At 28.6% G+C, this 11,843-nt stretch overlaps 1 protein-coding gene across 1 annotated transcript; it reads left to right on the forward strand.

The window, feature by feature from the left end:
- The first annotated feature begins 1,711 nt into the window (after positions 1 to 1,711).
- Positions 1,712 to 8,961, forward strand: LOC105127137 (uncharacterized). Its single transcript, XM_011028287.1, has 12 exons — positions 1,712 to 2,197; positions 2,465 to 2,624; positions 2,885 to 3,085; positions 3,166 to 3,230; positions 3,418 to 3,445; positions 3,529 to 3,611; positions 3,681 to 3,767; positions 3,855 to 3,905; positions 5,920 to 6,141; positions 6,596 to 6,689; positions 6,846 to 6,986; positions 8,693 to 8,961. Exons 1-12 carry the CDS (start codon positions 1,976 to 1,978, stop codon positions 8,776 to 8,778), a joined length of 1,440 nt encoding a protein of 479 aa, XP_011026589.1. The 5' UTR covers positions 1,712 to 1,975; the 3' UTR covers positions 8,779 to 8,961.
- Positions 8,962 to 11,843: the final 2,882 nt, after the last annotated feature.

The following is an 11,843-nucleotide window of genomic DNA, read 5'->3' on the forward strand; positions in this document are numbered from 1 at the left end:
ATCAATATATGATAAAAAAAATTTAAATATGTAGAATTTTTTAACATGTTTTTTAACATAAGAAAGTCATAAATATACATCTAAAAATTTCTACATGTATTAAATTAAATAAATCACGAACCAATTATGTAAATAAAAGAAAAAAAATTATTAAAAATAAATAAAAAAGTAATTGATAAAATTGATTGACAAATATAGATCAAGATTCTAATATTACAACATGAGTTATTTAACTGATTGTATTTAATGAATTTATTTATTTAAATTAATTTGTAATAAAAATTTACACACATATAAAATTTATTAGAAATAAAAGAAAAAAAAATACTACGTAAGACTAAATGTATTAAAAATATTATAAAAAAATAAATAACTAATCTATATAAAATATTAAAAAAAAAGTTACACATGAATTATACTAATCTCTTGAAAAATTCAACACACCTAATATAATAAACAACAATCACAATTTAAAAAAATGTAAATAAACTAAAAAATAAAAGGGTATTAATTAAAAAATAAATTTAAAAATTATCTTAAAAACATATAAAAAAATATTAATTAAAAATTAAAAATTAAAAAAAAAATAATAGACATTATTGAGCCTGCAAGTCATGACAAGTATTTGACATAGCAAGAAAAGGCTCGCACCCTTAATGTTTTTAACCATGATGGGGGATTAGAAAAGATAGGGGGTTAACATCAACTTTGCAAACTAATTTGAAAATTATTATTTATTTTATCTGTTTTATTTTCAATACAATACTTTCTCTAAAAAAATATGCAATGAGATTCTAATTTGGGTTGAAAATGATTCAATTGTGTAAAATAAAAGTTCAAGCATTAAATTTAAAATTTTCCAAAAATTCACTATAAAAATCCATATTAATATGTGAGGGGATAAACATTAAAAACAACATATATATACATATATAAGAGGCCTCCATTGAATAACAATCAAACAAGAATATTTAATAGGGTCCCTTGCCTCATGTGAGATCCGCCCGGGGTCACTCTTCTGTCCCCACCCCTCTACTCTACTTAAAATTAATTACAAATCATTTGTATTTGACTATAATAACTTATAATCATCCGGATTGTTGACAATTTCACACAAAAATCTCATGCAAATGCTAAGTATTTAAAATTTATTAGGTTTATCAAATAGTGTGATCATTACTATAAAATTTATTATATTATAGGTGTAATGAAAATCTAGTAAGAAAGATTTATATGTAAATCATTTTCCCTCATAATTGCTACACTTAGTAATATTTCAAAGAGTTTAATTGTTTTTAATATTACATTATTGATAGACTAAAATTACTTATGTAAATTACTATTTAGTTACGTGTAGATTGATGGCATAATAAAAATAATAATAATAACAATAAAAATAATAATAATAATATTAGAGATCTAATTTGTTTATAACCTAATATTTATAAGAACTCAAGTGATCCAAATAATATTTTTTAAAAATGAACAAGTGATGTTTAATTTTGATAAAAAATTGCAGCTATCAATTTTAATTATTTTAATTTTAAATTGATATTTTTGATATTTTTATATAATTTTAATATGTTAATATCAAAAATAATTTTTTAAAAATAAAAAAATATTATTTTAATATATTTTTAAATAAAAATTACTTTACAAAATAATTATAACTATATTTTGAAACACTGCCTTTAATAAGCTATCAGCTCATAGCACGTCGGAATCACTTCCTGGCTTTTAAGCATGTATCAGCTGACAACACGTACGAGCATAACAGTTACTAACGTCTCCTTTCCATTTCCTCTCCATTCTCTTCTGGTGTTTTCTTCTTCGGTTAAGATAAACTAGCCATTTGCATGCGTCAGTCTTGTTTCTTTGTGAGGAAAGACATTTAAAGACAAGCACTTTCAGTGGGAGAGAGGGAGAGAGGGAGAGAGACTTAGGAGAGAGTAAAAGAGCATTCAGCATCCGATAAATGGCTGAATTTGGAGGGAAATGGAGGGGTTTGAAATCGGTGTTGATGGTTCTGATCAACTTTTTGTTAGCTTTTGTGTTTGTTTCAGCTGAAAGAGGCTTGACACGTGAAGCAACATCTGCAAGAACGGATGAAACTGGAGATTCTGTGTCAAGTTATGCTCTCAAAGCTGTGAGCTTTTTATGGCAGCCTGATCAACAAGGTTATCAACATGTTTGGCCGGTAAAATCCTGATACCCTTTTCTTAAAGAACATTTAGTGTTCATTAAAATAAAAAGAAATGAAAAGATGGGTGACTTTCTATGCACTGGTTATTTAATTAATTGGTAGCACATATGTAGAAGGCACATCTTTTTTTGTTGGATTGAGTGCTTATTTTGTGGATGGAATCAAAAAGTGCTTGACTTGTGTGGTTTTTGGTTTAATTGTTGATTAAGACTTTATGTGAGTTTGATATATATATATATATATGAATGTTTTTGCGAGCAGGAAATGAAATTTGGTTGGCAGATTGTTTTGGGTTCAACCATTGGATTCTTAAGTGCTGCCTTTGGGAGTGTAGGTGGTGTTGGTGGCGGAGGCATTTTCGTTCCCATGCTTCGCCTCATTATTGGGTTTGATCCTAAATCTGCAACAGCTATTTCTAAATGTAAGAGACCATCGAATTTTCTGTGTAAATATGGGTTGCTTTGTTTTTAAGCCACTCTTCCCCATTATAGAAAAAGGAAAACCTTTTTGATTCATGTGGTTAGTTCAGCTTACGGAAAATTACCTATCTACTGTGATTTATCAGTTTGACTAATGGGTTTGTGTGAACAGGAACGCGGCATTCACAAAGGCTAGTTTGCCAGAAAATAATTCATTTGTTACTAGCAAAGTAATGGATTTTAGTGTATATAATTTTGGCAGGTATGATTATGGGTGCGGCAGTTTCATCTGTTTACTATAATCTTAAGCTAAGGCACCCAACGATTGACATGCCCCTTATTGACTATGATCTGGCTCTGCTCATCCAACCAATGCTTATGCTTGGTATTAGTCTAGGCGTTGCTTTAAATGTGATTTTTGCAGACTGGATGGTCACAGTACTGCTCATTGTTCTTTTCACAGGTAAATGTTAGCTGAATTTCATTCCCATTCACTCATGTTTCTTTCTTCTAATTCTTTTTGCTGATTGCAATTGTTTGTAGTTACATCAACAAAGGCATTCTTCAAGGGTGTTGAAACATGGAGAAAGGAAACGATAATGAAACGTGTAATCTCATCAACCTGTTCTTAATTTATGCGTAGGCTTTGAGCCTGCACAAACTGCATTTTGAACTGAACTCCTTTCATTGCCTATGAAAGGAATGCTCTATGACAAGAGTTCTGTATGGTTATGTGTTAACAACATGTAAATTTAAGTCTAACCATTTGAATCACACCTTTTTCTCCCATTATAGGAGGCTGCGAAGCATTTGGAGTCCAATGGTGAGTTTCACTTCCTGTTTCCTTTTTTTTTTTTTTTCCGGGAAGTCCAGCAAGTGATCCCTGCTTGTTAATATCTTTCTCAGGTGCCGATGCTGGGGAAGTGGAATACAAGCCTCTTCCTGGTGGCCCGAGCGACAGCCCTCAAAAGGAGACCAAGGAACTAGAGGTGAGAGAACTTTGTTAGCTGAAATCAGCATCAAAGAGTCTTCAAAACTAATACAATTTATTACTGTAGATCACTGTTTTTGAGAATGTTTACTGGAAGGAACTCGGACTTCTTGTTTTTGTTTGGGTTGCATTCCTCGTGCTGCAGATTGCAAAGGTTTTGTTGTGCTTCGATTACATTCTACCTTTTTGTTCCTAGCTTATATTAAATCAATGTCTAAATGATGAGATCTTTTGCTCACAGGAGAGTACATCTACCTGTTCGATAGGATATTGGGTGTTAAACTTGTCACAGGTACTTTTATCGCAATAGTGGGCTCTATCCTTTCTTCTTTTTGTGCATTTATGGTTGTGTCTGCACGTGGATCTAAGAATGATCTTGCATGGTTGAGAATTGATTGCTGGGTCTCTGAAGATTATATATATAAAATAATAAAATAAAATTATTTGAGAGTTCATTGTTTTTGCTAAAGATTGTTTAAGAACTTATTATTAGAAGATTTAATGTTTTTGGTTTTTACTAATTTTTAAAAAGTTGAGTTATTGTAAATTACAAGTTAGCTAGTTTTTTGGTTTCTAACAGTAATTTATATAAATAATTAATAAAAATTCTTTTAAATTTCTATTTAGATAAGAATAATTATTATGCCTCCAATGATCGCTTTTTATTATGTGATTTACATAGCTTTTTTTATTTAACAAGCAACCATTTAAAAATAAAAAAGATATAATTTACTATTTATTGTTTGGTTTCTAACAATAATTCATATCAATAATTAATAAAAAGTCTTTTAAATTTCTATTTAGATAAGAATAATTATTATACCTACAATAATCGCTCTTTATTATGTGATTTACATATTTTTTTTTATCTAACAAGCAACCACTTAAAAATAAAAAAGATATAACTTACTATTTATAAAGAAATCTATTTTTTTTTTATAAATTGGTAAATAACAATTTGCCCTTAAATAATATTCGTATATTAATTTAGAAAAAATTTAGAAATTAACTTAATCAAGTCTTCGTATTTGATTTTTCTAGATCTAGAAATATAATCCATATATTAATTATATTATAGTCTTTAACTTCTAAAATATATTTTAATTAGGTCATACTTAATTAAATTATCCAAGTTTAATTTATGACTAATGATTTTTAATGTGGATGACTTGGTTCCTAATATGTTGATCCAAATATAAATTATAACTCTAATTAAATAATAAAAAATTAAGCGAATTAATTTATTATCAATTCAATGATTAATTAATTTATATTTGAAGATCAGGTATATTGTTTAACAACATGTCATGATTTCCTAAATATTATAAAAATCATTAGTTGTTTGATTTAACATTTTAGTGATTAGTTTTTCAGTCTAATTAATATCCTTTCATTAATAATATTTCACTTTAACATTAAAATATGAAATATATTTTTCATATTAAATCATGTTTGTTCTCTACATAATAGTTATTGATCGTTTGAATAAGATTTGAAATCTTTTTCAAATCTCATTCTACCTTGAACAAAAATTTATGAACCAATACTATTTGAGAATAGATGGAATATTTTCCGTAATTGATCACTTAGGGTGATAAATTCTCTCTTAATTACTTAAATACCTTCATATAGTTCATGTTATACCTAATGACCCTTTAGCTACATTAATTAAAATAACATATAACAAGATCAAAGTATAATATTCTCTATATAAGATAACTTAGTGATATCAAGTCTAATGATCACTTACATAACCATTGCGGGAGCCTTTTCATAGATATATGTGATCTCTCTATATGAAATTCTTATGTAGATCAGTTTAGTGTACATGTCTTATAACAATTAGTTTTAGGTATCTTTTATGCTTAAACTTATAAAAATAATTGCTTCATTTCATAAAAAAGAACATAATATGTATTAGTTTTTATAGCTCTAATAAATATTCAATATTTAAGAGAGTTCTTTCATAAAAAAGAACATAATATATATTAGTTTTTATAGCTCTAATAAATATTTAATATCTAAGAGAGTATGGACCATTGACATTTTAGAAACAATATTTTGATATAATAGAAATTTCATAATTATAACAATTTCATAATTTCTTTTGAAAAATATTTCTGTTTCATGGACTTTATCTCTACTCTATATTTATAAATCAAATATTAGATTTATTAGTCTAATATTACATAAATATTAAAAATTAATTAATTTTTTATTAATAATAAATATATATTCACATAAATATAATAATACCACGTGTAAGTTGGAAAATTTGTTTGAATCCTCCATTCTGTGGTTTCCAGATCCCAGTTTCTGTTGGGGTGACACTTTATGAAGTAGTCAGCCTGTACACGGGACGCAGAGTAATTGCATCCAAAGGAGACGACGGCACAAATTTCAGAGTCCTTCAGCTCATGACCTATTGTGCCCTCGGTGTGATGGCTGGAGTGGTGGGTGGGCTGCTTGGATTAGGAGGAGGATTTATCATGGGTCCACTATTTTTGGAGCTCGGAGTTCCTCCTCAGGTTAGCTTGCTCTGTTTCATTAGTTGCTTGAAAGAATAAAAATGAATAAATTCGCAATCACCATAATTCTGACCCTGCGGATCAAGTCCTTGTTAATCATAATGGCTGGCTTTGTGAACTTGATTAAGTTTGCATGGTAGTTTTGATGTTGCCTAAGCATGGAATTCAGTTATCCAGCTTCTGCTCTGAGAATAACCAGGATAAGTTAACAAAATGATTTTGCGAAGCAGATTTACCCGTGGCTAGAGAGCATATTCATGGCTTCTGTTTTAACTTCACCGAAGACTTCCATACTCCTTAGAATTATCTGTATTTATTCCTGATATCAGTATCTGTGGACATTTTCTGAATTATGACTAAACTTAAATATCATACTCTTTAGAATTATATGTTGGCAGGCCACAAAGCCAATGAAGGGCAAAATAATCTTAATTGCTTCACGACTTGTGTCCAGGTCTCAAGTGCGACTGCCACCTTTGCCATGACTTTCTCGTCATCCATGTCTGTTGTAGAATACTACCTTCTGAAACGTTTTCCTGTTCCTTATGGTAAGAGTGCTCACAACATTCATACAACTTCTCTTACAAGTTTAATCTGCCTGTTCTCTTCGCCTCAACAATCTAAAGACGTTATTTTCCAAAAGTATATTGGAATGTAGCTTGTAGACGTTCCAATGGACTTAAATATTTCAAATCTTATGGCAGCTGTTTACTTTGTCGTTGTTGCTGCATTTGCTGCGCTCATTGGGCAGCATATTGTGAGAAGGTTGATCATTGTGTTTGGAAGGGCTTCTCTTATCATCTTCATTCTAGCTTTTACTATATTTGTCAGTGCAATTTTACTAGGTGAGTTCTATTACTTATTATTTAGGGTCTGGAATTATGCTCTAAAATTCTTTTTGGAAATTATTATTATTATTTTGTAAATTTGTAAATCTTTGTTAAAGGAAACATCACTTACATAAAAAATATGTGTGCTTAAAATTTTAAAAAACTAAGCATAGGATTTATATGACCAACAATTTTTTTAAAAAATCATGTGACATAACAAATAAATATCAAAAGGAAATAAGGAATTTAATGTTGCTGTCAAGTATTGAATCCTTTGTTTTTCAGACGTAATTGCTTATCATTTGATGCAAATAGTGCATTTGCAATTGCCTCTTGGGAATTTCATAACATCATTATGAAAAGATGCACTTCTTTTTAAAATCTATAAACTTAATGGAATGAACTCCATTTTTCTCCACAAAGATGGATTTATAAGATGGAGAGCAGAAAGAATGAATAGAATAACAAGTATTAGAAAAACTAATAACAAAGAAAAAAAACTTAAAAAATGTTTAACTTTCTTTTCACCTATCCAAGACTAGGACTTGTATGACTTAATTTTTCATTTAACCTAAATCTTGAAAACTCCATTAAACTAAGTATGGTTATTGTCATTAAACTCTTTAACCTCCAAGCAACATAGAGTATTGTCGAGGGTGAAAAGTTTTCAAAAGTTATTTTCAGAATAACTCTATTCCTAGTATCTTGAAGGTTAATGAGTTCTCCATGTACAAGTTTTCACCTTTCATTGTAAATGAAAAACATCATCTTCTCGGAGTACATGTGTCTTGTCAACAATATCAATTCATTATTGCTCAGGATTATTCAAGATTATTGACTAGATTGACTTCAAAAACAATAACTAATACACACATACATTCTAAATACTTAATTTGTGAGATGATCAACTTCAAGGACATTGACTTGAGAAACCATTTTCTCCATGTCCTTTCATTCACTTTTATTTCTGCAACCTTGAACAAGTGCCCAATCTTATTGTAAATAAAGTATTTTTTATTAAACTTCTTGGCAATTCTTTTTCCTTTCATAATAAGCTTCTTCTTTTTATTTTTTTAATTATGAACTATCACCACCTGTTCCATAATAATTGCTTTAAAGGCATTATAAGAGTTGACTCTTCTTTTAGACAACTTATTGTCTGCTTTTATTCTCGATCTTAAATTGAAGTCTCCAACCCCTATTTCTTTGCACTTCTGTTTAAGATAGTTCTTGAAATCTTTTCAAGATAATGATAATCTTTCAATTACTGTAGACATTTGAAAAGATTCATGTAGTGACATACCTTTAACATGTATATCATACAAGATGAGTTAAAACTCTTAAACTTAGCTCATAATAGTAACTGAATCAACCATTTTGAAACCTATAAATTTACCGACTATGAATTTCTTTATGTTGGCATCTTTAGCCTTATACTTCTTCTCCAAAGTTTTTCACAATGCCTTTGCACTTTTAATTGAACTATGCATGTCATCTAATTCATTGTCTAATCCATTCAAGATGTTTTTTTTGCACGTGAAATTATTGTGATACTAAACATCCATAATTGTCATTGTAGTGGAATCATATTCATCATGCTTAACCTCAATTATGAATGTATGACCTTAAAAAAAACTCAATACATGTTTCATAAAATCAATTTCAACAATTCTTTGACCTTTATGAATTTATAAAATATTGTTCTTTACTTTCTTTGGTAGGTGGTTTTGGCATATCAAACATCATTGGAAAGATTCATCATCAAGAATACATGGGATTTGAAAATCTCTGCAAGCATGATGACTAGCAATTTCTTATGCTTTAAGTTTTTTTTGACATATTTAAATTCCCTTGTGTTGTAATTTATTTAACGAGGCTATGAAAAATGTTGCATGCTCCCTACCAACTCTTGGGCTTTAGCTAGAGGGATGTAGGAGTAAACACAAAAATTTTGTGTTCTTAAGAACTTATAGATACTTTTCATGTCATACTCGACCACTTTATCTATGAGAAATATTAGCTGTGATGAGATATATTGAAAGTATGCCATTTAATTTTGTTTAACAGTCACAATTCCTATCAATAAATGATGAGTTTATATTTTGAAATAGCATATATGACAAATTTTGTTTGCAAAGTGGCATAGTTAGAAAAAAAAAAAACAAGAAAAGAGAAAAGGGTGCATAATTTAGATAGTTACATCAGAAGAAGAAGTGCAACAAATAATAATATAATAATTTATGTTATTTTTAATAGCACACGACACTACCAAAGTTAGTTCAATATAATTCTTGTGCTATTTTAAAAGGTGAAATCTAATTTTTATGTTAATATAGAAAAACAAATAAATAAAAGGTTGTGTCTTTAAGAATAGTGCAACTCTTCTTGTCCGTGATCTTATTAGGGAATTTATTTATAAAGGATAAAGATTGCTCTATAGATGTTATAGTATTTTGACAAATATAATGGCCTAGAAAACGGTCATGAGTTTGGAGTAGAGAAATCTTGGATTTTGAAATAACTAATCTATTTTGTTATGCAGTATGAAAGAATATATGTAGATGCTTAAAATGTTGATCTATTGAGTGAGAAAAAATAAAAAAATCATTAATGTAAACAATACTGAATTTTGAATGTGTATGGAAGATGTCATTTATAATGCGTTGGAATTCAGAAAGTGTATTTTTAAGTCCAAAAGGCATAACAATCTATTTATATTGGCAAAAAAGAACTGTGAATGTGGTTTTGTATCGATCTTTAGGGTTAATCTGAATTTGTCAAAATCTGAATTTCATATCAAATTTGAAAAGTATAAATGCAGAATGTAATTTTTGTAATAAATCTTTTTTGTTTGAGATTGAATATCTAATCTATTTTAAAGCAGAATTTAAGAGTTTGTAGTTGATCATAACCCTTAGTGTGCCTCTTTCAATTTGAAAGTTTTTATTTACATAGAAGGCTACACACAACCATGATAATCTAAATTTTTGAATAAGACATTTAGACTCGAGATCGTGGATTTCAAGTCCACAATGTTGTTTAAGATCAACATTCATTTGAATAGGTCTTGGTTTAGTATGTATATGTTTTTCTGAAAAAGTATCTTCATAGGAAGATCAACAACATGTTGTTTTCTTTTCCAGAAGGCATTGGGTAAGTATGAACAAAGTTGATATTCAATCTTACTTTGGAAATCATTGATTTTCTTTTATAAAACAGGGTTTTGTATTTGTTTGTTGATATGACAAAAGAAAACAGGGTTTTGTAAATCATGTAAATGGAATTTTTTTCATGAATCAATGCATTAATATAATAGGTATTTATAAAGCATGCTTTAAGTAGATTTAAATTTCTAGTCTTAAATTTTGCTAAGAATGGAAAAACAAGTTAAATGCTATTTATTTTAGAGGTGATACAATCATGATGTGCTTTATATAGAGTGATTATGTTGATGAATGGGGTGCCAAAAATAATGGTATAATTAATATCTTTTATAATGACAAAGAATGTTTTCACAGAAATGCCGCTATTGAAAATATAGGCTTACATTTTGCCTGCAATATCCAATTTTGAATTGATAGTAGCAGAGAGTTTTTCAGAGATAGTTTGTAATTTTTTTTTGAAACTATGTAGTTTAAATATACACATGTGTCAAATAAGACAATAATATGTAGTTTGAAATTGTCTGAAAAGACTAATGTAATTTTAATCAAATATTTTTTGAAGGATATTTAGGTTAAGACATTCAAGAAATCATCTAAAATATGCTCAATGTTTGTATATGTACGAGATAATGCATGGGTTTCAATGATTTGGTCTTCTGGTTCAGATTTAGTTTTTTCAAACATTGAGAAATACATTCAAGAAATAATATTCTAGATGATTTCTTGAATGTATTAACTCAAATATCCTCCAAAAAATATTTGATTAAAATTACATTAGTTTTTTTAGACGATTTCAAACTAAACACTATTATCTTATTTAACACAGGTGCATATTTAAACTACATTAAAGAAGGCGTAGTTCCAAAAAGATTTTTACAAACTACCGCTGAAAAACTTTCTGCTGCTAACAATTCAAGATTAAATATTGCAGGCAAAACGCAAGCCTTTGTTTTCAATAATGGCATTTTCTTTAAAACATTCTTTATCGATACAAAAGATATTAATTATACCATCATTCTTGGCACCTCATTCATTGACATAATCACTTCATATAAAGCACATCATGATTGTATTACCTTCAAAATCAATAGCATCAAACTTATTTTTCCATTCTTAAAAAAATCTAAGACTAGAAATTTAAATCTACTTAAAACATGCTCTATACATACCTATTAAATTAATGCATTGATTTATGGAAAGCAATTCTATTTACACAATCATGTTTTCTTTTGTTGTATCGATAAACAATTACAAAATCCTGTTTTATAAAAGAAAATCAATGATTTCCAAAGTAAGATTGAACAATAACTTTGTTCAGACTTACCCAATGTTTTCTGGAAAAGAAAACAACATGTTGATCTTCTTTATGAAGATACTTTTTTAGAAAAACATATACCTACTAAAGCAAGACTTATTTAAATGAATGGTGATCTCGAACAATATTGTAGACTTAAAATCCACAATCTTGAGTCTAAAGGTCAGATTGATTGGCAAACAAGATGGGTTGAACGAATTGATTGATATTCATTAAGAAATATTAAATTATTGGTTTTCGAATGGGAACGCTGGATTGATTGACAACCAAGATGGGTTAATGAGATTGGTTAACATTCTTTAAAGAATACTGGATTAGTGGCTTCAAAACGGAAATGTCGGATTGATTGGTAACCATGATGGGTTCACCGGATTAATTGGTATACATTAATGA

Source organism: Populus euphratica, unplaced genomic scaffold (genome assembly GCF_000495115.2).
Source record: "Populus euphratica unplaced genomic scaffold, PopEup_1.0 scaffold50.1, whole genome shotgun sequence".
Classification (NCBI taxonomy): Eukaryota; Viridiplantae; Streptophyta; class Magnoliopsida; order Malpighiales; family Salicaceae; genus Populus; species Populus euphratica.

What these genes read in the sequence shown, in the direction of transcription:
- LOC105127137 (XM_011028287.1), top strand. Translation starts at nt 1,976, where the DNA reads ATGGCTGAATTTGGAGGGAAATGGAGGGGTTTGAAATCGGTGTTGATG. An exon ending in GTTATCAACATGTTTGGCCG is followed by an intron (nt 2,198 to 2,464) that starts GTAAAATCCTGA and finishes TTTTGCGAGCAG; the next exon opens with GAAATGAAATTTGGTTGGCA. An exon ending in GAAGCATTTGGAGTCCAATG is followed by an intron (nt 3,446 to 3,528) that starts GTGAGTTTCACT and finishes TATCTTTCTCAG; the next exon opens with GTGCCGATGCTGGGGAAGTG.